The following is a 21,207-nucleotide window of genomic DNA, read 5'->3' as shown; positions in this document are numbered from 1 at the left end:
TTACCAAAATAAAAGGCAGCTAGCTGCTCCTCAGGGCATCTGTCCCTGTGTGTGGCTCCTCGGAATCAAACACTTCATCTGTTTGTCCCTTTTAGGTCTGTTTTATTTATGCATATGTGTGAGAGACAAAGGGAGTGTGCACACATGGTGTACTCAAAGGTATATGGTGGTCAGAGATGGCATCAGAGCTGAGTTTCCGGTATTTGAAGGATGCCCAGCTTATCTCATAGGTACTGTTATCTGAACTCTGGTCCTCATGACTGTGTACCAAATGCTTTTGACTGCCGGGCTGTATCTCCAGGCCCCTCAACCATTTTCAAAGAAGTGTCCCTTTAGTTGTGTCTTCCACTTAGCTCAGTTTTCTTAAATGACATGCTAATAAAGTTGCGGTTATTTTCACAAATTTCTATTAATTTCTTAGCATAACATGGGAAGATTTCGTATATTTACTCATGTCAACACGTTCTCCATTCCTACCTATTGGTATAGGTCTCTTCCCTTTCATCTCGCCATGCAGTTGTGGCTTTTGCTTTAGCAAATTTTTACAATTTAGACCGTCACAACAATGTACAAATTAGTCCCTACTTAGAGTGTTTCATGCCAATATCATGAATTTACAGCAAGATCTACAAAACAATTGTAAAATGTGTATCATTGCTCCCCGGCTACTTTAGGGGAAGGTGTCCATCCATTGTCAGTGCCTCTCAGGTTCCCTCAGGGCAAGAGTCATTTGGTCTCCCTTTGGGTGGAGCAATGCACCGTGGAGGAGTAAATCTTTTGAAAAATATTTTTAACATTTAAAAAAAATTTTTTTAATTGGGTGTTTGTATGTCTGTGTATGGGTTTGCACCCACTGAGGCCAGAAGAGGGCATTGGATTCCCTGGAGGTGATGGGTAGTTATGCATCACAGGGACTGAGTGCTGCGAGTTGAACCTGGGACCTTTTTGGGAGTAGTCCGTGCTCTTAACCACTGAGCCAGCTCTCCAGTCCCTGAGTAAATCTCGTAAAATGTCAACTTCAGGTGATGAATTTCAGTCACTGTCATGTATTCTTTCTTGCCACACTTGATCAAGAGGAAAGTCCTTTGCTACAGTTTCCATTACCTAATATCTTTCTGATGGCTTTTTAATGGAAATCAGCTTTTAATCATGACATTGTCAGCACTCCTTGGAGGGGGGAGGAGGGAAAGGGACCTTGCTGCAACACTGTCCCTTTTCTCTGGAGCACCCTGTCTCATTTCTTTGCCAGCATCAAGGCAAAGCACTCAGCTACAACTCAGAGGGAGGGCTTGCCTTGGAAGCCTAAATGCTGTTTGTGAACCTTCCTGTGGCTGGGTCTTCACAGCCCTGAGCTACAGCGATGCCTATGACACACTTTCTACAGAGAGAGCTGTCGGCCTCTCTGATACACTTTTCCATGGCCTCTCCTGCATGTGTTCCCTTTCTTCTTTCTCCTCTACCTTCTCCTCATCCTTTCCCCAAACCTATTAGTGTCAAGTTTCAGGATGCAGCTAAGATGTATGCAGGTGGCTGGCCCACTGTATCTTACTAACCCCTCACCCCCTGCACTGTGTGAGAACTGTGTCTGTGGACTGTCTTGGAAAGGCATTGAGCACTTCCTTCTTCCTGGCTGCTGTCGTCCTCCTCCCCTCCCCCATCCCTCAACCCCCTTTGTCCTTTGAAAAAGATTCAGAACTTGGGAGGTGTTGCCTATTTTAATTCTGACAGTGTTTCCTTCACTTTCTTCTTTGTACTGAGAGGAGAGGTGGGTAGATGGGGGAGATTAAAGTCCCTATCAAACAGTCGCTGCGGACAAGAGTCAAGTGAAATCCTACCTGAGTTGATCAGATGAAAATCAGACAAGAAATAGAAAGTCAGCTCAGAAATGGCAGACAAACTGTCCAGGCTCATACTATTATATTTATACATTCTTGAAAATTTTATCCTTCTTGTAAATAGTCACTATTCATTTTTAATGGTTTCTTTGCTTTACAGTTGATCTTATTGACACAGGATGTATTAATCTGTATCTTTATGGTTATTGCTACCCGCTCACTCCTGCTCCTGCCCCAGAAGACTGTTCTTTCATGGATCCCATTCTGATCCTTTCTTTTACCCTGGATCCTTCTGATTCCCACGTGCTAGCTGCTCAAAGGCCTGCACAGAGCTCCTAGATAGTGGCCTTCTATTTCCTCAATGACTGCAAGAGTCAAGAAGTCCGGACCTTAGGTGCAGGTTAGGTGACCACATCTGAATTCGTGGAGGAAATGATTATTTTTATTTGAACACACATGGCTATCTGCACACATGTTGTGCTGTGTAATGGAATATGGAAGATACATACTTACAGACATAATCCACAGCTTCTGAAAGCTCCTATCTATGGTAAGTCTTATGTATCTCTGCCTTAGGGATGGGTTAAGTGGTGGATGGGGTGGCTAGCTACTTGCAGGAAGGAGAGAGAAGGAGGAGGGAAGGGGGGAGGAGGGCAGGGGAGGAGGGAGACAGGAGGGAAGGGAGGACATAAGGGGAGAAGGGCAGGGGAGGAGGGCAGGGAGAAGGGAAGGGAGGAAGGAAGGGGAGGAGGGAGGCGGCACTGAGTGGGGAGAAAGCACTTAGTGTGGAAAAGAGGAATGTATCCAGCAGATGAAACGAACTGGAAAGTAGAGTTAATGGCGACAAGCAAGTTAGATTCACTTCTCCTTGGGTGTATGACAGATTGTCGCCTGCTTTGTGCAGGCAGAGCAGAGGAGAGGGCATTGGAGTCAGTCAACAAAAGCCTCATACCCACCTGAAACATCGTTGTGGAGGGTCTTGAGGTTCCTGTTCTTTTCCATGAAGTCATCTTCTGCTACCTGAAGGTGTGGAAGACTGTCAACCAGCTCCTCCTCCTTCTCCTTGTAAATCTGCTCTTCCCTCATGAGGAGGTCCTTTGAAGAAAGCAAAGCTGATTGAGGAGCGTGATGTGGATGTATAACACAGCTCAGAGGAAAAGGGATGTTCTCCGAAGGGGAGAGGTCTTGTCCTCCACAGCGGCTGCTGAGAGGGGCATCTGACACCCTCTCTGTGTTTTCAATAAATATGTGCTGCCGTGTTTACTCACCCTGGGAACCTGCCATTCAAGCTACAAAGATGCTGATGGTTCTGAACCTCTGCTGTCGGGTTTCCATTCCTACTACCTATGCAACCGAAACGTGCTTGAGAGAACTTGCCTTTGGCTCATTCATGTTCTATGAAGAAGGGCAGTGAGATAGAACATGCATCTTCCAAGAAATGTGGACAGCGCAGAGACAATTGAATGTAGAGTACAACAAATGGGGAATGGTGCGCCGAGGAAAGCAGGAATATATGTTTACTTAATTGTGCTGGTTGGGTTTTTGTCACCTTGACACAGGCTGTGATCACTTGGGAAGAGAGAACCTCAACTGAAAACCTGCCCCCACACGATGAGCCTGTGGGCAAACCTAGAGAGACCTTTCTTGGTTAATGATTGATGTGGGAGGGTTTAGCCTATTGTGGGTGGGAGGTGTCAGCCCTGGACAAATGGTATTGGCTTTTATAAGAAAGTGGGATGAGCAAGGCATGGAGAGCGAGCTAGTAAGCAGCGCTTTCTGCAGCCTCTGCTTCAGTTCCTGCATCCAGGTTCCTGCTCTGAGTTCCTGCCTTGCCTTCCCTCAGGGGACCTGGGACATGGAAGCCAAACAAACCCTTTTCCTGGCCAGGTTGTTTATGGTCAGTGTTTTATTCAAGTAATAGAAACCTATCTGAAACATTCGTCCAACTCAGGTTTTATTTAGTTCCAGATGGGATAATCGTTTTTGTTGGGAAACTATAGCAGATTTACAAATTAGAGTGGATTAAAGCAGGAATGGTCAACTGATATTTAATATCGATTCTTTCCTTCTTCAATGAGAGGAATTCTGGGATGGAGCTGGCCCTTGGCCCCCATCTAGGGGCAAGAAACTCAGAAGCTTATGCAACATCAGTTTTCAATACAGAGGAGAAAGGATGATTAACTCTTTAGCATACATCTTGATACAGCATCTCGCTCACAGCTTATGTGTCAACACCCAAATTACCATTAGAATATTTTTTTGGCAGGGGGAAAGACAGAAAAATAAGTATGTGTATGCTTTAACTACAATTTAAAGGTATAATGAGGAAGCCGAAATTAATATCTCCAGGCCTTACCATTGAACAGATTAAGAAACTCAAATTTGTCTTATCTGTATTGCCTTTTCTGAAAAAGGGTACATCAGAGTTACTGGTACACGCGTGACTACATCCATTCTTCCCTGTTGTCTGCATGGGGCCTGGGATGTCAGTGCCATGTTGACAAGAAATCATGTGTTTGGAATGGCTGTGGGTCCCAGGTACAGCACAGATCAGGGATGTTGTTACCTGTCTGTGGGAGCAGGGTGTTGGCATGCGACAGGATTGAATCATCGTTAGCTCCTTCCAGCTTTTTCTTCAGCACCTCCCATTCCTGAGCCACGTGTTTACTCAACATAGTAACGGTGAGCCCTAACTTCTGAAATCCGAGTCTTGGAAGGCAGAAGTCCATGTTTGTGAGTTGCAGCTTATTCAGCACCTCTTGATTGGTCTTGCTGTCAGCTGCTCATTTCCCATGTGTGTTACTTAAGTGTTCCTTCTACTAACTTCAGAGTCCAGCAGAGGCTGTACAGTTGAGAGCTTCAGCAGATTGAGCCATTCAGAAGATCAACTTCTATACCCAACTCTTCCACAGAGGCTCCGTGTCTCTCACAAGATCCTACTAAATTTGAGGGACCCAAAAATCACAGTGATGTACAAGGCTTATGGGATACTCTGACAGGTGAATTATAGCAGAGCTCCAGACACCAAGGAAGAGCCAGGCACAGTATTGCCAGGGAGATAGCACTTAACACTTTTTGACACTGTTTTATGAATCAGACTAATAGTTAAGGCTGTTTGCCTTAGGACATATGCATCAGGGATCTAAGTGACAACAGAGTTTGTTACTATTGAGCCTAAGGGTTTTGACTTTGAGTCTCATGAGTTTGGAGATCTCACTCCTGGAGAGGGCGATGGTCCCCCCGAGGGTGCTTTATGGTTTTATTGATCAGAACCCGAGATTGTTTCATTTCTACTTGGGGGATCTTTGTGGTATAAACCAAAGGCAGAAACAGATTTGAAATGTATCTGGGGTTACGGACGGTGGTTATCAAGGGGGAAGTGCCATTATTTTTCATATCTCACTGCAACCTGCTTTGTGGCCATCAGTTGCTGACATCTCTTCTCAAAGCTCTTGTATTTCCATACTGATGATCTGTCTTTGTGTCTGTATTGAATTACTTTTTAAATTCACAAAGAAAAGTTTGTTCACATTTTTTAAAAAACAATTTCATTTGTCTCCCCCTTTACTTGTTTTTCTCATGACATTTTTTTGGGAAAATATCTCTGCTTTATTTTTAGTATTCATATTAGAAAGAATTAGCTATTTTGAATGGGCAATATACAAAGATTTCCACATGGTAGGATGAGATTGAAGGAAAAATGGGTTCAGATCACAATACATTTTATACTGAAACTTGAGGGCTCTCTACTTCCTTGATACAGTAAGAGACTTGTTTCCTTCAAAGAAAGCTCTCTTTGGCACAGCTGAGACTTCTCTTTGAAGTTCATTAGGGTCAGGAAAGCTTCAGCCTAATAGGCTGTGGTCAATTTGAGTTGTAATCATGTAATTGCTCCTGAGTAACACTAGTCATCTTTCCATGAGGTTTACCAAGTGTTTGCTTTCATAGGAATTGCCACTCACGGCTTTATTGTTGAAGGTTTAGTTCCTCCGTGGGCAGTGCTATTTGGTGACAAATTGGGGAATGTAAAAGCAAGTAGGTAGGGTCTATTTGGAGAAACAGGTAATGACTGAATGTGCCTTTCATCGGTATCTTGCCCCTGGCCCTCCTGCCTCTCTCTCTCTCTCTCTCTCTCTCTCTCTCTCTCCCTCTCTTTCCCTTCTGGCCATGAGGAAGTGTGCTTTGTCCTACACAGGCTCTTGCTGCCTTCATGTTTTGTCTCATCACAAGGCTGTAGCAGTGGAGCAAGCCATAGACTTGAGCCTCTGAAACCATGGGGGCTTAAAAAAGGTCTTTCCTTCTTGCAAGTCCTTCACTTATGTATTCATCACAGCCAATTATCATACCCGTGGTGGCTTGTATGAGACCCATCCCCTATAGTCTTGGGTATTTGAATTCTTGATTCCTAATGTGTGGTGTGATTTGAGAGCTGGGGCAGTCAAAGCTCTTACCACCTTGCTCTACTTTCAGCTTGCTCTCTCTGCTTCCTGTTTGTGGTCGCTATGTGGGCCTTCACTTGGAGCCAGGCTTTCCATCAGAATGGACTCTCATCCCTTTAGAGCTGTAAGCTAAACAAACCTTTCCTTCTGTAAGTTGCCATGGTTATGGTATTTTACCGCAGCAATGGAAAAAAAATAATACCACATCCAACACACTAGACATTAAAAGCAAAGCAAGCACCGGCATTTAACATTCAACAATTAAAAAACAGTACATTACATATAGCGTGGATGAAGGCTACATCTGTCTTGACAATCATCTATGACTGATTATGCTTCTACCCAGGACCTCAGTCCCTTCGGCTGTTTTTCCAGCAGCTGCCTCCAAGACACAGCCCTTGCTTAATGTTACCACCTTGGAAAAGTGCATGGCAGCAGGGGTGGGGTGGGCTAGGAGGAACTGCATGCCTACTGTCCACAGCATCTGGAAGCCTGGACTTGTTGTTTCCCTTTTCTCTAGTGCCCCTTGATTTGCCCCTGCTTGGCTTCCAAAGATTATCAAGGAGTTCTGAGAGCTACTCCTCAGTGTTCTCCCCACTTTGTTGTGACAGCTCCCACTGGCTTACAAAACAACTTCACCCCTCCGAGCAATGTGTCTTGCTTGTTGCTTGACAAAATTGGAAGTACGTGGGTGGTTTTTGTTTTGTTTTGTTTTGTTTTAACTGGAAAGAAAAAGCCTGCTAGTTCTTTTTCTTCTTCAGAAAAAAGAAGCATGCAGAATGAACTTGTGGCCTTCCTTGTCTTTGTTCATGCTGGAAGATTTATTTTATACTCACATGGTCATGATCACATGCAATAAATCATCCCCCTTTCCTTCACAGAATCCTCCAAAATTATTCTTAGATGCAAAATAAAATTTACCTCATACTTGTATACTTCTTCGATTAACTTTTTCTCTCTTTTGACAAATGACTTCTCTTCTTCTCTTAATTCCATCTTAAATTTCTCAATTTGTTTCACAAAGTCATTGATCTCCTTCTCTCTCTGCTTTGTCTAGTTAGAGGAAAACAAGATTTGTCATTTCTCTTGTCCTGGCTCATTTTACTTTTCTAAACTGCTGAGAAGCTCAGCAAGCATCAAAGAGGAAGTACCCTTTTCCTTTAGAGGTTTAGTATTCTACCAAACAAAATCTAAAATGACACAAGGAATGAGAAGGCTGGGGTGGTGGTAGTGATGGTGGTGGTGGTGGTGGTGGTGGTGGTGGTGGTGGTGGTGATGGTGGTGATGGTGTACAAACGGTAAGTGTAGAAGTGATAAAGGATCTTTGGGAATGGAGGATCTTCTTTCAGGCTTCTGACACACCCTAGAGAACACTATTACTTATTTGATGACCCTCTCTTGGACCTTATGGATGGTTTAGTAGGTAGCCTGGTGACCTGAGTTTCATTTCTGGGACCCATATGGTGGAAGGAGAGAACTAATTCCTTGAAGTTGTCCTCCAACCTCCACCTCATACACACATAGATAAATAAATATAACAAAATAAAAAGATTTAAACATCTTTAGTTGTCATATACCAAATGGACAGACTGCTGAAGAAAGAAAAAGTAAGAGTTCACTCTAACCATAAAATCAAGAAAATACCTTTTAGGAAAATAATGTTTATTTAACTGTTGAATGGGTGTTACTAATTTCTGCATAAGGGTCTACCATAATCCTAAACACCCTGGGTTGTTCCCTTACCTCATCAAGTAATTCAACTCGCCTCTCTTCTGCAAGCTCAATTTCAGTTATAATTTTTCGCATGGTCAGCTTTATCTTTAGTAGCCAACGTCCGTGCCTTTTTATTGCACAGGCTATTTTCCACTGTGTTACGACGCTAGAGATCAGAACAAAACAGAATTGCCATTAGTTATATTGGCGTGGCAGTTTACCCAACGTATGAAGCAAAACAAGTCTGGCTACAGTTTTACAACATTGCCCGGGCCGTTAGTGAAGTACACTGTACACTGACTGAACAGAAGGCAGAACACTGGCTGCCACAGCACTGACTCTGTGAGCAGCTCCCAAGTGAGCCACTGTTCTGATGTCCATAGGCATAGTGCAGAAGCTGCACCCGGCCACTCTTGACTTTCATGTTGGAGATGGGAATGAGACAGTCTCCAGAGATGGCGGAGAAGGGAGAAGCACGGCCCGATAGTAATGCCGTTACCCAAAGCAGCCAGGTGCTACCAGGAAACTTTTTAGATTCTCACACTTTTCTCTCTACCACAGCGGAAAAACAAGGCTGCATCTTTGGAGAAGTATAAAAATGTACAGTTTTGAGTTTTAGGAATTATAACATTAACAACAACAATGCTAATAAAATAGACCTAAGTGCTAGTGAGTGCTTACTAGGTACATTTGCTCTACATGCTTTTGATGAATTGCCTCTTTGATATTCACAACAGATTTGTAAGGAGGGGACCAGTATCATTTGCCAACTACACAGGAGTGGGAGCAATGAGAACAGATTAACTGACCATGGTTAGGATTAATAAGACAGAGTGGCTCACATGAAAGTGTGTGATCTTAACGAATGTTCCCCAGATTACCCTTACTATAAGTTGACACAGAAGTCTGGATGGACAGCAAACATTGTGCCAGTATTGATAATCTTGCTCTGTGGTGATTTCCCCCAACTGACATGGAAAACTCTGTTTTGTTTTTTTTCAGTGCAAAATCAAAACACAGCCTAACAAACACATCTAGATCTGAGTGACTTTATATACAATTTAATTTAGGACAGTAATTCTATTGGACTCTTGATAACATAGACTAATGATCACACACACACACACACACACACACACACACACACACACACACACACACACACACCCCACATTACCTTCTCTGAATTTCTCTTTCCAGATTGTCACTCATGACTTTTATTTGTTTTCGATATACTTCCTTTGTTGCTCTAAAGATAATAGTTGTACATATTAGATTTTATATTTCTAATTTTCAAATACATAAAAAATCTTAACATACTTCTTACAATGAATATGGATAACCACGAGACGACTGGAAATGTTAGCGGCCATCTTATAGAAGGGCACTTGAGCTGCTCCTGCAAGCCCTGGGCGGAGTATCCACGAACGGAGGAAAGAATCTAAGAAAGCCACCGAAGGCAGCCTCGGGAGGCTAACAGTTGGTGGGAAGGAATGTGGGGGCCAGAACGGAGGTGTGATCGTACCGAGGAAAGGGTGTGATCATTTACAAAGGGCGTAGAAAATAAGAACTGTGCAGTAACACAGCTCGGGAGGCTTGCTGCCCACGGGCTGTGAAGGGAGAATAACACGGCCATGGGAGAGGTCAAGATCAACAAACCATCAAGGAATTCTGCATTCTAGACAGTTCTAATTTTGTACAAACCAAAACCAAACCAAAACAACCAAAAACCAAACGAACAAACTGTAACTAATATGCTTTCATTATTCATTTGAAAAATAAGATCTGATTGAACGCAGATCAGTTCTCCTGTTCTTTCATGAGATAGCAAGGTTCACTGTTTCCCTTCTGAAGCGGGTACGATGCAAATAGATGGTTAAGTGGTTGTGTATCTGTACAGAGACAATCATGGTAAGAACCTACACTTCATGTCTGTGCTGGTTAGTTCTGTCAACTGTCAAGTCAGAGCCATCTAAAAGGAGGCAGCAAAAGTGGAGAAAATGCCTCCATAAGATCAGGCAAGCAAAAGCCTGTGGGGCATTTTCTTATTTGGTGATCCATGGTGGGAAGACCCAGCTGAGGAAACCAAGAGGGAGGAGCCTACAGGCAACACCCCTCCCTGGCCTCTGACTCAGCTCTTGCCTCCAGGTTCCTGCTCTGCTTGAGTTCCTGTCCTTACTGCCTTCCATGAGGAACAATGATATGGAAATGCAAACCGAATAAACCCTTTCCTCCCCAAGTTGCTTTGGTCGTGTGCATGACATCACAGCGACAGCGACCCTAATACAATGTCACACCCCACAGTTCTCCTGCTGTGTGCAAAGTTTTCACCACCACCTGTCTTGTTGTATAAGCTGCCCCCATCACTGCCCTGTATTCAATTCACGTGCTGCCCCTTTGTTTCTTGTTTGCGTTCATTCTGCTTTTCCCTCCCACCTTTCTGCTCAGGCTGAACACTGTGTTAAGTAAGTGTGCAAAGTGTCAGTACTTCTGAATCTTACTCGACTTTAAAGAAAATACTTTCAATTTTCCCCCAGTTAGTATACTATTGGGTTTAAGTGTGCCACAGCATCTTTTCTAGTTTCTTTGGAGATTTTTATATGAAAGGATTTTGAACTTTGTCAAAAGCCTTTTCTGTGGCTATTAGGATGATCATGTGCTTTCTGTTCCTGAGTGTTTTTATGCATCCTTGGCATGAAACAACTCAGTCATGAAGTGTCATCTTTTTTGTATGTTTGAATTAGTGATGCACAAAAAATTCGTGCTGTCTTCATATATGGTACAATGTGCTTTGATTGCATTCCCTTCCCTTTCCCTCCTTTCTCCCTCCCTTGAGTGGTCCTCCATTCCGCAGTTTCCTTTGTGCTTTCGTATTGTTTTTAGTTAGAAGTCTAGGTTCCACACATGAAAGAAAACATGTGAATCTGTCTTGGACTGTGATTCATTTTATCTATGGATAACTACAAATGATACAGTTTTGTTATTCATTGGGTTGAAAAACAATGAATAATTATATTGTTTACAAATACCACATTTTCCTTAGCCATTCATCTGTTGAGGGCTACCCATAACTTGCCTACTGTGAATATAGGTGTTCAGGGATCTCTATGGTATGTTTTTAGATTTCTTAGGGGACATCCTAGGAGTGATATGTAGTGGCTGGGTCATGTAGTAGTTTTATGTTTGGTTTTTTGTTTGTTTGTTTGTTTTAGGGAACCCCTGTACTGATGTCCATAGTGGCTACACTGATGTAGCCATTAATAGTATATAAATGTTCCTTTCTGTACATATCCTCTCTGTAATTTTCTTTCTTAACCTCTCTTACTGGGGTGAAATGGGGTCTCAGTGTAGTTTTTTGTTGTTGTTGTTGTTGTTTTGTGTTTTTGTTTTTTCGAGACAGGGTCTCTCTGTGTAGCCTTGGCTGTCCTGGACTCGCTTTGTAGACCAAGCCGGCCTCTAACTCAAGCTATCTGCTTGCCTTTGCCTCCTGAGTGCTGGAGTTAAAGATGTGCGCCACCACGCCCGGCTTTGGTGTAGTTCTTATCTGCATTTCTTTTATGGGTAAGGATGGTGAGCAGTTGATCATGTATTAGTGGATCATTTGTGTCTCCTATTTGGAGAAGTTTGTTTAATTCATTTGCACATTCATTGAACGGACTCTTTGTTCATTGGGTATTTAAGTTTTTGAGTTCTTTATATATTTTGGATAGTGATCCTTTGTCAGATGAGTAGCTGGCAAAGATTTTATCCTATCTTGTGGGCTTTCTCTTTATGATGGTAACTGTTTTCTTTGCTGCCCAATAACTTTATAACTTGATACAACCCTGTCTGTCAGTTTCCACTGTTATGCCCAGACTATTGGAGTCCTATTCAGAAAGTTATAGTTTATGCCTGCATATTAAAGTGTTTTTCTTTTTTTCTTCTAATTGTCTCAAAATCTTGGGTCTTACTCATTCTTCTTTTTCTGCTTTGTTGTCTCCTGTGGTGCTGGGATTGAACCTAGAGCTGGAATGTTCAAGGCAAGTGTGTTGAGCAGTGTTTCAGTCTTTGCACAGATGAATTTTAACTGGAAGCTCATGTTATAGAGTAATAAAATCTAATTTTAAATATGTACAATATATACTCATCTCTCTATGTAAATATGCATTTAAAAGCATGTGAGCATGTGAGGCAAACTACTATCAAATATTATTTCTCTGAAGAGAACACAATAATTTTTCTATAAATTATACATGTCTACTTTTTAAAAATTAAATTTGCATATAGGCACTACTTTGTTAGGAAAAATGCAAATGACTTGGAATAGCAAAAATGGAGGATACTGGTGAAAATCATGGAGATAATGGTCAGGAGCCGGCTTGTCACCAGCCCTAAATCTGGTCCCTCCCTTGTGTCATTAGCTTCCATAGCACATGTCCACCCCTTCAGTAAAAGATGCATTGACAGTGAGCTCCCTGCTGCTTGGGAACTTTATAACTTGGAAACAAGAAAGACCTAGTTATAAGCCTTCTTCCTTGTAATGCATTACATGTCCAAACAGATTTATCGTTCCAGTTTTAAAAAGCAAACACAGTGCAGAGTAAAAGTTTAAAATGGCAAAGGCACAAAAAACAAAAAACAAAACAAAAAAAAACCATACTCGTGCAGATCCTGAAGGGTTCCAAATCCGTTTTCCATATTTTTGATGTTGAGCTTTCTCTGCTCCAGGAAGCTTTCCTTCTGATTAATAAGTGACACCTGTTTCTGGTTGCTATGGTGAAGAAAGAGAAGTGGCAGTCATTTTACTGAAGGTTGGGACAATCATCTTGAGGTTAAATACAGAGGCATAGCCACCATTGGCAGAAAAAAAATCTTTACCAAGGCAAGGAAAACAATTCCATGTATAAATTCTTTTAAAAGGAACGGGGGGGGGGGCGGCTGGAGAGATGGCTCAGTAGTTAAGAGCACTTGTTCTTCTCAGGACCTGGACCTGAGTTCAAGCACCCATATGGCACCTCAGAACCATCCTTATCCAGTACCTGGGATCCAATGCCCTCTTCCAGCCTCCTTGAGCACCAGGAGGTACTCATATATACATGAAACCAAAACATCCATACACATAAAATAAAATAACTATCTTAAAATTTTTTTTTTAAAAGAGTTGAGAAAGCTTAGATTCTGAGTAATTAACCAAATGAGCCATGAAAACATAAATAAATCTCTGCTGAAGCAGAGAATTAATAAACACAAAAACGCAAGACTTTCATAAAATGTACAATTCCCAAGCCACTGAAAGAATTCTAACTGTAACTGCAACGTAGCACAGCATGCATAGTGGCACAGCCCTCTGTCTGCCTGAGTGGCTGTGCCTCTCTCGGTGTATTTAGAACTTCCATCAGCTTTATTTTTCTGAGAATGGAGAGGAACCAGTCACACCAACTTTGCGGGGCTGGCTGAACGTCTGAACTGCAGTGGGACCTTGGACAAGACACCTTACCTGTGGAAAAGTCTCCATTTCAGCATCTCTAAGATAAGGGCTCTAATATCTGTGCCACTGGTGGAAAGCATTAACTGACTACTGACTGACTGGGTGAGCAGATCAGTGAGACCTCTTATGGTTGCTGCTGCTGCTGCTGCTGCTGCTGCTGCTGCTGTTGCCCTGATGTGCAACAGGGAGAATGAGGCTCAGAGAGGTTTATGGCTTTGTTTAAATGGCCCAACGGTGACAAGAACTTCTCTGGAAAGGAGAGCATCCTGTCTACGTGACTCACTTTCAAAGCCACCCTAGTGTGATGCAGAAAGCAAAGCAACTTGTGCTCTCTAAGTTACACGTTGCTCTGTTTGAGTTTAAGAGTCATGCATAGGCATAGGGATCCAATGCTTTGATAATGTTCTGGGCACGTATTGGGATGGGACCTTCGGGATGTGGGAAGTGGTTTAGTGCAGATGAGGGTAGGGCCTTTATGATGAGACCAGTGAGCTTCTGAGAAGAGGCAAGAAAAGTCACTCTTTTTCTATGTAAGTAGAGAGAAAAGAGAAAGTGAGACGATGGAGGGAGGGAAGGAGGGAATATGAGGAGGAGGAAGATGAGAGAGAGAGAGAGAGAGAGAGAGAGAGAGAGAGAGAGAGAGAGAGATAGAGGAGAGAGAGAGAGAGCATGAGGGAGACTTTATAAGACAGGAAGAGAGCCCTCACTAGAACCCAAACGTGCTCACATTGGCACTGCCACTGCCATTGCAGGCTCCCAGCCTTTATAGCTGAGAAAATAAATTTCTATCAAAGCCAGCCAGTTGACGGCATTTTGTTATGGAGACTGAGATGAAGACAAAGGCTACAACGACAATGAATTTTCAGTGTCATGGTCATTTGTCATGAACACATTTTATTATCCTAGGTGCTGACTCTAGTATGGATGTGGGGAAGGTTTGCAGTTGAGGAGTTTTAACAGCTGACATTCTGTGCCATCAGATGAGACACACTGATGGCAGCAACTCTAAAGCTTAAATGCTCTAACAATGAACATAAACTCTGATTCATGTACATGGGCCTGGACCCAGCAATTATGTTCCATGGGATGTAACTTCGGGAGTGCTAAGTGGGATTTTCCTCACATATTTTCATTTTTTTCAAGATCCCACTCGGTAATATTCATAAAGAAAGCACCTGTGAGAATTGACTACCCATACAGCAGTGGGGGAGGTCCCAGCCATACCAGACCAAATGAGACAGAATGCCTCTGCTGGTCTCTCTGTAGTCCAATAATACCAAGGGTTTGATATCCAGTTGATATAGAAAGGTGTTGGGTTAAAGGGTTGAGGACTTGAAAAGCAGAAGAAGAAAAGAGCTTTTGAGAGGCAAACCAAGGCAAAAGGATGAACGAAGAGAAAGGACTAGAGTGGAGAAATATTTGGGGAGGTAAAATTACTAAGGTTTGTTCACCAAAGGGAGTCTAATAGATAGTGAATGAGAAATGATTTTTCTTCAATGTTTTCTGAAGTCCCTGCAACTAACCGAACTCCTCTCTGAGAAAGGGAACACATGTGTGGAGCTCACCGGAAAGTCTCAGGGTAATTGTTATTTCCCTGAGTACGATTTACAAGTATAACTAATGCATTTATTATTTTTTTTATGGATTTGAACTGATCTAGATGAAAAAAAACAATTTCTTAGCATTGTAGAGGCAGACTAGAAGTGTTGCTTATTGGTTATTAGATAAAAAAAAAATATCTTGTTGTCAACAGAGTTGGAAACTGAGATGAGCTGAGATGGACAACCATCACTTGGTTGGTCAGCAAGGCGGACACCCAGAACTGCGGCAAGCCGAGTCCCACGGGCGAAGACGTACTCATCATAGACTTTCTTCTTCTGTGAAAGCACATTTTCCTCTTCCTTCAAGACCACCTTATACTGTTTGAGGATAGTGTTCAGTCTGTCTCGGAGATCTCTGTTCTCTGCTTTTATCTTGTGTGACATTTCACCCATCTGGAAATGAATGAATGAATGAATGAATAAATAAATAAATAAATAAATACATACATACATACAGACAGACAGACAGACAGAATTAAGGGAATTGACTCATGCTTTCTTGGAGTCAGTGAACTGTGGCGACGAATGTCTAGAGTACCGCATACATAGCTCACAACACAGATCTTGCACACAAAGGTAGAGGGAGTTAATGCCAGGGCACATATGCAACTGTGTGCTTTGGTGCTTTTTTTTTTCTGGGAATTATTACAAATGTACAGAAAGGTTGGAAACATTGACATAAAACCATAGATTGATAATTCCTGCTGAAAGGGAATAGTATAAACAGTCATGGATCATGAAGCAAAAACATTGTGTCCTTTTCCCAGGATATGTGGTGTGCTGGGGCATAGAAAATGCCCTCTCACTGAAACGCTCCCTCAAAACTTCTCTGGCCATGCTTGTCAAACGGTAACTAGAACAGGAGCAGTTCTCCCAGGCACACGTGTGTAGGATAAATCTGTTGCTTCAAACCAATACAGATAGGAGGAATGTTTGAAAAGTAAGATATTCCAGAAAGCTCTACAAAAATTGTGCATTTTCTATGTACAGGTGGAATTCACATGAAATAAGTGATATGAAGGGTGCTGTAAATACTGTAGAGGCACAGAAGGTGAGAGGGCAGGCATAAGTTATACACAAGAATTGTGGTGCTATTTTATAGAACAGATTCTGAATTTGACAGAAGTGATTTGAGCCCAATCCCCGCCCCCCCACAGAGCCAGGAGGGTGTCTGTGATACTGACGGAAGACAAACGAAGAAAACCACCTGGGCCCATTAATGTGCTTCAAGAGGTGAGATTTTTGTAGTTGGAAGTCTATCAAACACTAAACTACACAACTGCTGTTTATCACAATGAAAGACACAGGAAGGTGTGACTCCTGTGGCTGGGAATTAGACATGGCTTGGCGGGATAACAGATTTGAAAAGGTACCCCATGCTTATCAATACCCCAAACTAAAAGCCCACACAAGACAGTTCTCTCTAGAGAGCTGTAGTGGGAAGAGGAGAGCAGGCAACACAGACAACGAGGAAGAGAGATGGAAAGTGTTTGCATGAACACAAACAGCAACACACACAGCTGTAGCCGAACAAAGCGGACAAGACAGCACGGCGGTGTGAACAAGTGGCTGCGGAACTTGGGAGACAGAGAAATTCACACAGTGAGCAAGGCGAATGAGGAGAAATAGCATCACACAAATGAACAAACAAAGCCGAGGAGAGAATCTTGATGAGGATAGATTAAAAGATTGGATACATCAGTGCAGATGAACAGTTAAAAAACAAGACAAGACAACCAACCAACCGGACAAACAAACAGAAGACTTGATACAAAGGAGGTATAGACCATCTTCATGGACTAGAAGCTTCCATACTGTAAAAATATGAAATCCTTCTCAAAAGCGTTCACAGACTCAGGACAAGCCCAGTCAAAATCCAAACAGGCTTCCTGACAGACCATAATAGAAATTCTAAGGACTAGGACTAGCTAAAACTGCCTTCTTTTATCTATGAAGACTCATTTTAAACTTACTAAAATAGCATTGCTATGTTATGAGGGGGATAAATAGTTCAAATGAGTAGAACAGAAATTCTACAGTCTGTGCATACATTTATGAAGGGGTTCCATCTTGACTTATGGCAATAGCACACAAGTACTAGAGTAGGTGAAAGGACTGGATTTGGTTAATTGAGAAAACTGTGAACCTGGACCTTCTTCACAGCATAAATGCGTACAAAAATTCCAGATGGTTTGTAGACTTAAATGTAAGGTCTAAAAGACAATGACAAAGAATGTATTTGTGACATAGACTGCAAAAATGAAATAAACCAAATTTTAGAAATTATATTCATTAGTATATATATATGAATATTACATTTCTACATATTTAATTACCATTATGTGTATATATGATGTAATAAATAGGTTAGGTTAGTGATGTATTACCAGGCCAAAGAAATGTTTTCACTGTTCACAGTAGCCAAGGTATGCAGCCAATCTTAAGCTCTCAATGGAAAGCTAATGACACTGTAGAATGCATACATAATAAACTAGTATTCAGGGGGTTTTTTTGTTGCTATTATTGTTTGTTTTGGTTTTTGATTTTTTGAGACAGAGTTTCTCTGTGTAGCCTTGACTATCCTGGACTCGCTTTGTAGACCAGGCTGGCCTTGAACTCACAGCGATTCGCCTGCCTCTGCCTCCCAAGTGCTGGGATTAAAGGCATGCACCACCACTGCCCGGCTCTATTATTCAGTTTTTAAAAAACAATTTATTTATTTTTATTTTATGTACATTGGTGGTTTGCCTGCACATATGTCTGAGAGGGTGTGAGATCTTGGAGTTACAGTTGGTGAGCTGCCATACGGGTGCTGGGCATTGAACGTGGGTTCTTTGGATGAGCAGTCAGTGCTCTTGACCACTCAGCCATCTCTCCAGCCCCTACTATTCAGTTTTTAAGCAAGAGGAAATCCTGTTGTTGGGAAAACCATGAACTTCAGTAATATGTCAGGTAAAATAACTTAGGTTTAGATAGATAAGTACTTCATTTATATGTGGAATCTTAAAAAAAATTGAATGAATAACAGCAGAAAGTAGAACAATGGTAAACAGGGGTTAATGGACATGGTGGAAGACGTTGGTGATGGTGAAATGGGGGTCCTCGTCGCACCCGCTAAGAATTCTAACACAATTGGCAGTGGCTCCCGGAGTAATCAGTGTTGCTAAATTTGCTTCTGAAATCCATTGAAAGGATGGGCTTCATATCCCTGCTGATTTGGGGCCAAGCAGAAAGAGAAGCTGTAAGCAGAGGGCTCTGATGCTACGGATGGACTGTGGGACTCAACATGTGCATGTGGGGCCAGAGAAGAGGGACAAAGAACGCTTCCCCTCCAATGCCAGTGATAAGAAACATCTCAGTCACTCATGTATACACATAGGCAGGTTCAATAGGACAGAACTTGCCATTCAGTGACATCTTGTGAACCATTCTATTGCTCACTTAACTATGCCTTTCTGTCAGCTCTAATTCACATTTCCCACTCCCTCATTTTTACTATCCTAATATATGTGTCATTGAGTATCCTGTGGCTAAATCTTGGTTTATATTCATGGTTACTTACTTATACTATTTCTTTTCACTTAAGTTTAGAAAACACCTTGATTGACTTTCCATAAGGATGAAGACTTAGCATGAAAATTTAAAAATCAGAACAAAAGCAAGACTTTGGAAAAGTTTAAAGACAAAGAAAAACAGATTTTAAAAAAAGCAAAATGAAATATCTAGAGCATCCTCCTGCTGATTAATCCAACTCAGGTATTTTAAAGTAACATTAATGTTATCAAATGTAGAATAACTGTCGTGCTTTACAGGTACTACACAACAGCAAGACGGTTATATTTCCCTAAGTAATTTACATGTCCATTAAACATGGTTATTCCTAATTTAAAAAAAAGCTACCAAATCACATGAAATGTAACCAAAACTAGATCCAATTCATTTCACACAGATGATCTTTGCATGTGAGCCTCCCTTTACCCCTGGGGATTGTGGGATGAAAGCAGTCCGTGAGGGCAAAGGGAGCAGAAGCAATGAATAGGAAGTCCAATTGGCCTGCGAACACTACAGAAATGACAGACTACTGGGACCAGCTTCAGCAAGGTGGTTCTATATAACTTTGGGAAAGGCATAGGAATATCCAGGGTGGGTATAGGTCACTGGCTCGGGATCTTAAGGTACTAGAATGCCTCATTTGCATAGAGAGATATTTCAGGAATGCTAGGGGCTTGCTGAATGGGTTCTTATTGGGAGAAAGAAAATTGGACCTGTAATTTCTCTAAGGACTCTGTGACAGCATGAGGAACTGTACTACAGGGTTTCACATTAGTAAGGTTGAGAACCCCTGGAAACTGAACTCATTTCTGTGAATGATCATAGTAGTTTATGAAAATGTAGTAGTTTAGGAATGTTCAACAAATGTTGCATATTTAATATAATAACTAAAAATTATATCTAATTATCAGCTAAGTCATTCTTGTCACCCTACCTCCTGTATTTTATTCAGGAACGCATCCTTCTTGCTAGAAGATGAAGCATCTAGGCGTTCCTTGTGATTCTGAAAATGCTGCCTTATGAATACAGGAAACAAAGCACATGAGTGTTAGGACATGTTTTCCACAAAGCCATATTTATTTATGACACCAAAATGCCTTGGCTCCATCACTGTACAACCTTCTTTTTTTGCATTTATTATAAAGTAATTTATTTAGTGAATTATTTTGAATTAATTAGAAGTTAATTATTCTGAATTAATGTAATTTGTTTATATGTATTCATGAAGAAATTATTGAACACATGCACTGTGCAAAATTTGTTCTAGGTACAAGGGACACAAAATATGTCGAATCCTGACTCTTATGGAAATTAAATGTAGTGAGTGATCAGAATAGAGTGACAAATAACAATTGAACTACATTTCACATAGTGATACATATCCCAAAGAAAGAAAACCAGGGTAAAGACACTAAGACTTTGAGAACAAGAGTACTACAATTGACATATGGGTTAGGATGACTTCTTTGGGGCTGACCTATGAAAGAAGCCAGCCACATACAGATCTAAGAGCCCTCGGCAAGGCTAGGACCCAGGGGTCAGCGGTAGACTTAGGCACTGTCAAGGTGGGAAAACGATCCGACTGGAGCAGGAGATGGTGACTAGCTCACATAGGTTCTTAAGAGTCAAGTGGGATTTTATATTTGACTCTGAAAGGAACTTGGGAGAAATCTTTAGAGCAAAGGAACATGATGAATGAATCCGTGCTTTGTAAAGAGGACTCTGATACCTGTCCAGAAAGGAAAACAGTGGAGGAGTAATCATCCTGAAAGTGATAGCTGTAGTCCAGACTAGTCAGGCAGTTATCATCCTGAAAGTGATAGCTGTAGTCTAGACTTGTCAGGCAGTGATGGTGGTGGTAAATGGGCATACCTAGGTGTAGTCAAGTGAGGGGCCATATATTTGAATGCTTGGTCATTGAGGAGTGATGTCACTTAAGAAAGATCAGGAGGTGTGGCCTTGTTGGAGGAGGTATGTCACTGGGGGTGAGCTTTGGGGTTTCAAATGCTCAAGTTGGGCCCAGTGTCTCTCTTTTCCTGCTGCCTACAGATCCAAATGTAGAACTCTCAAGCTACTTCTCCAGTCCCACGTCTGCCTGCATGTCACCATGCTTCCTGCCATGATGACAATGGACTAAACTTCTGAAGCCAGCCCCAATGAAATGTTTCCCTATATAAGAGTTTCTGTGGTAATAGTATCTCTTCACCAGCAATAGAAAACCCTAGATAAGACAGAGTGTAAAAATATTTTTTCATGCACTATTTTTGGCATTCGAATCTGGAGGAGACATTCCTAAAATCCACAGAACTAGAATCACTCTAATGCCCAAAGCAGGTAAAGACACAACAGAATAAATAAATAAATAAATAAATAAATAAATAAATAAGAAAAGAAAAGAAAACTACAGGCCTGCTGAATAGACTCCAAAATACTCAATAAAATCCTTGGAAATAGAATGCAGACACACACTAAAAAGATTACCCACCATGACCAAGTTGGCTTTTTCGCTGAAATGTATGGATGGTCCAACATATGAAAGTCAATACATTTATTAAGCTTCATGGGGACTTAAGAAAATTATCACATGAGCATCTACTAGA

General features: G+C 41.7%; 1 protein-coding gene across 1 annotated transcript in view; it reads right to left on the bottom strand.

Annotated features, from left to right (window-relative positions):
- CCDC175 (coiled-coil domain containing 175) overlaps positions 1 to 21,207 on the bottom strand; it is a 57,086-nt gene that overhangs the window by 13,118 nt on the left and 22,761 nt on the right. Inside the window, exons 8-14 of the mRNA XM_084792324.1 lie at positions 19,542 to 19,623; positions 15,312 to 15,448; positions 12,627 to 12,737; positions 9,165 to 9,236; positions 8,018 to 8,153; positions 7,196 to 7,327; positions 2,792 to 2,930 (exon numbers count right to left, since the gene is read on the bottom strand). Coding sequence (XP_084648450.1) covers positions 2,792 to 2,930; positions 7,196 to 7,327; positions 8,018 to 8,153; positions 9,165 to 9,236; positions 12,627 to 12,737; positions 15,312 to 15,448; positions 19,542 to 19,623 — 809 coding nt within the window. The remainder of the gene's footprint in view (positions 1 to 2,791; positions 2,931 to 7,195; positions 7,328 to 8,017; positions 8,154 to 9,164; positions 9,237 to 12,626; positions 12,738 to 15,311; positions 15,449 to 19,541; positions 19,624 to 21,207) is intronic.

This window comes from Acomys minous, assembly GCF_964271855.1.
Source record: "Acomys minous genome assembly, chromosome: 8".
Classification (NCBI taxonomy): Eukaryota; Metazoa; Chordata; class Mammalia; order Rodentia; family Muridae; genus Acomys; species Acomys minous.
Note: the sequence above shows the minus strand (reverse complement) of the source record. Positions and strands in the feature narration are given on the sequence as shown.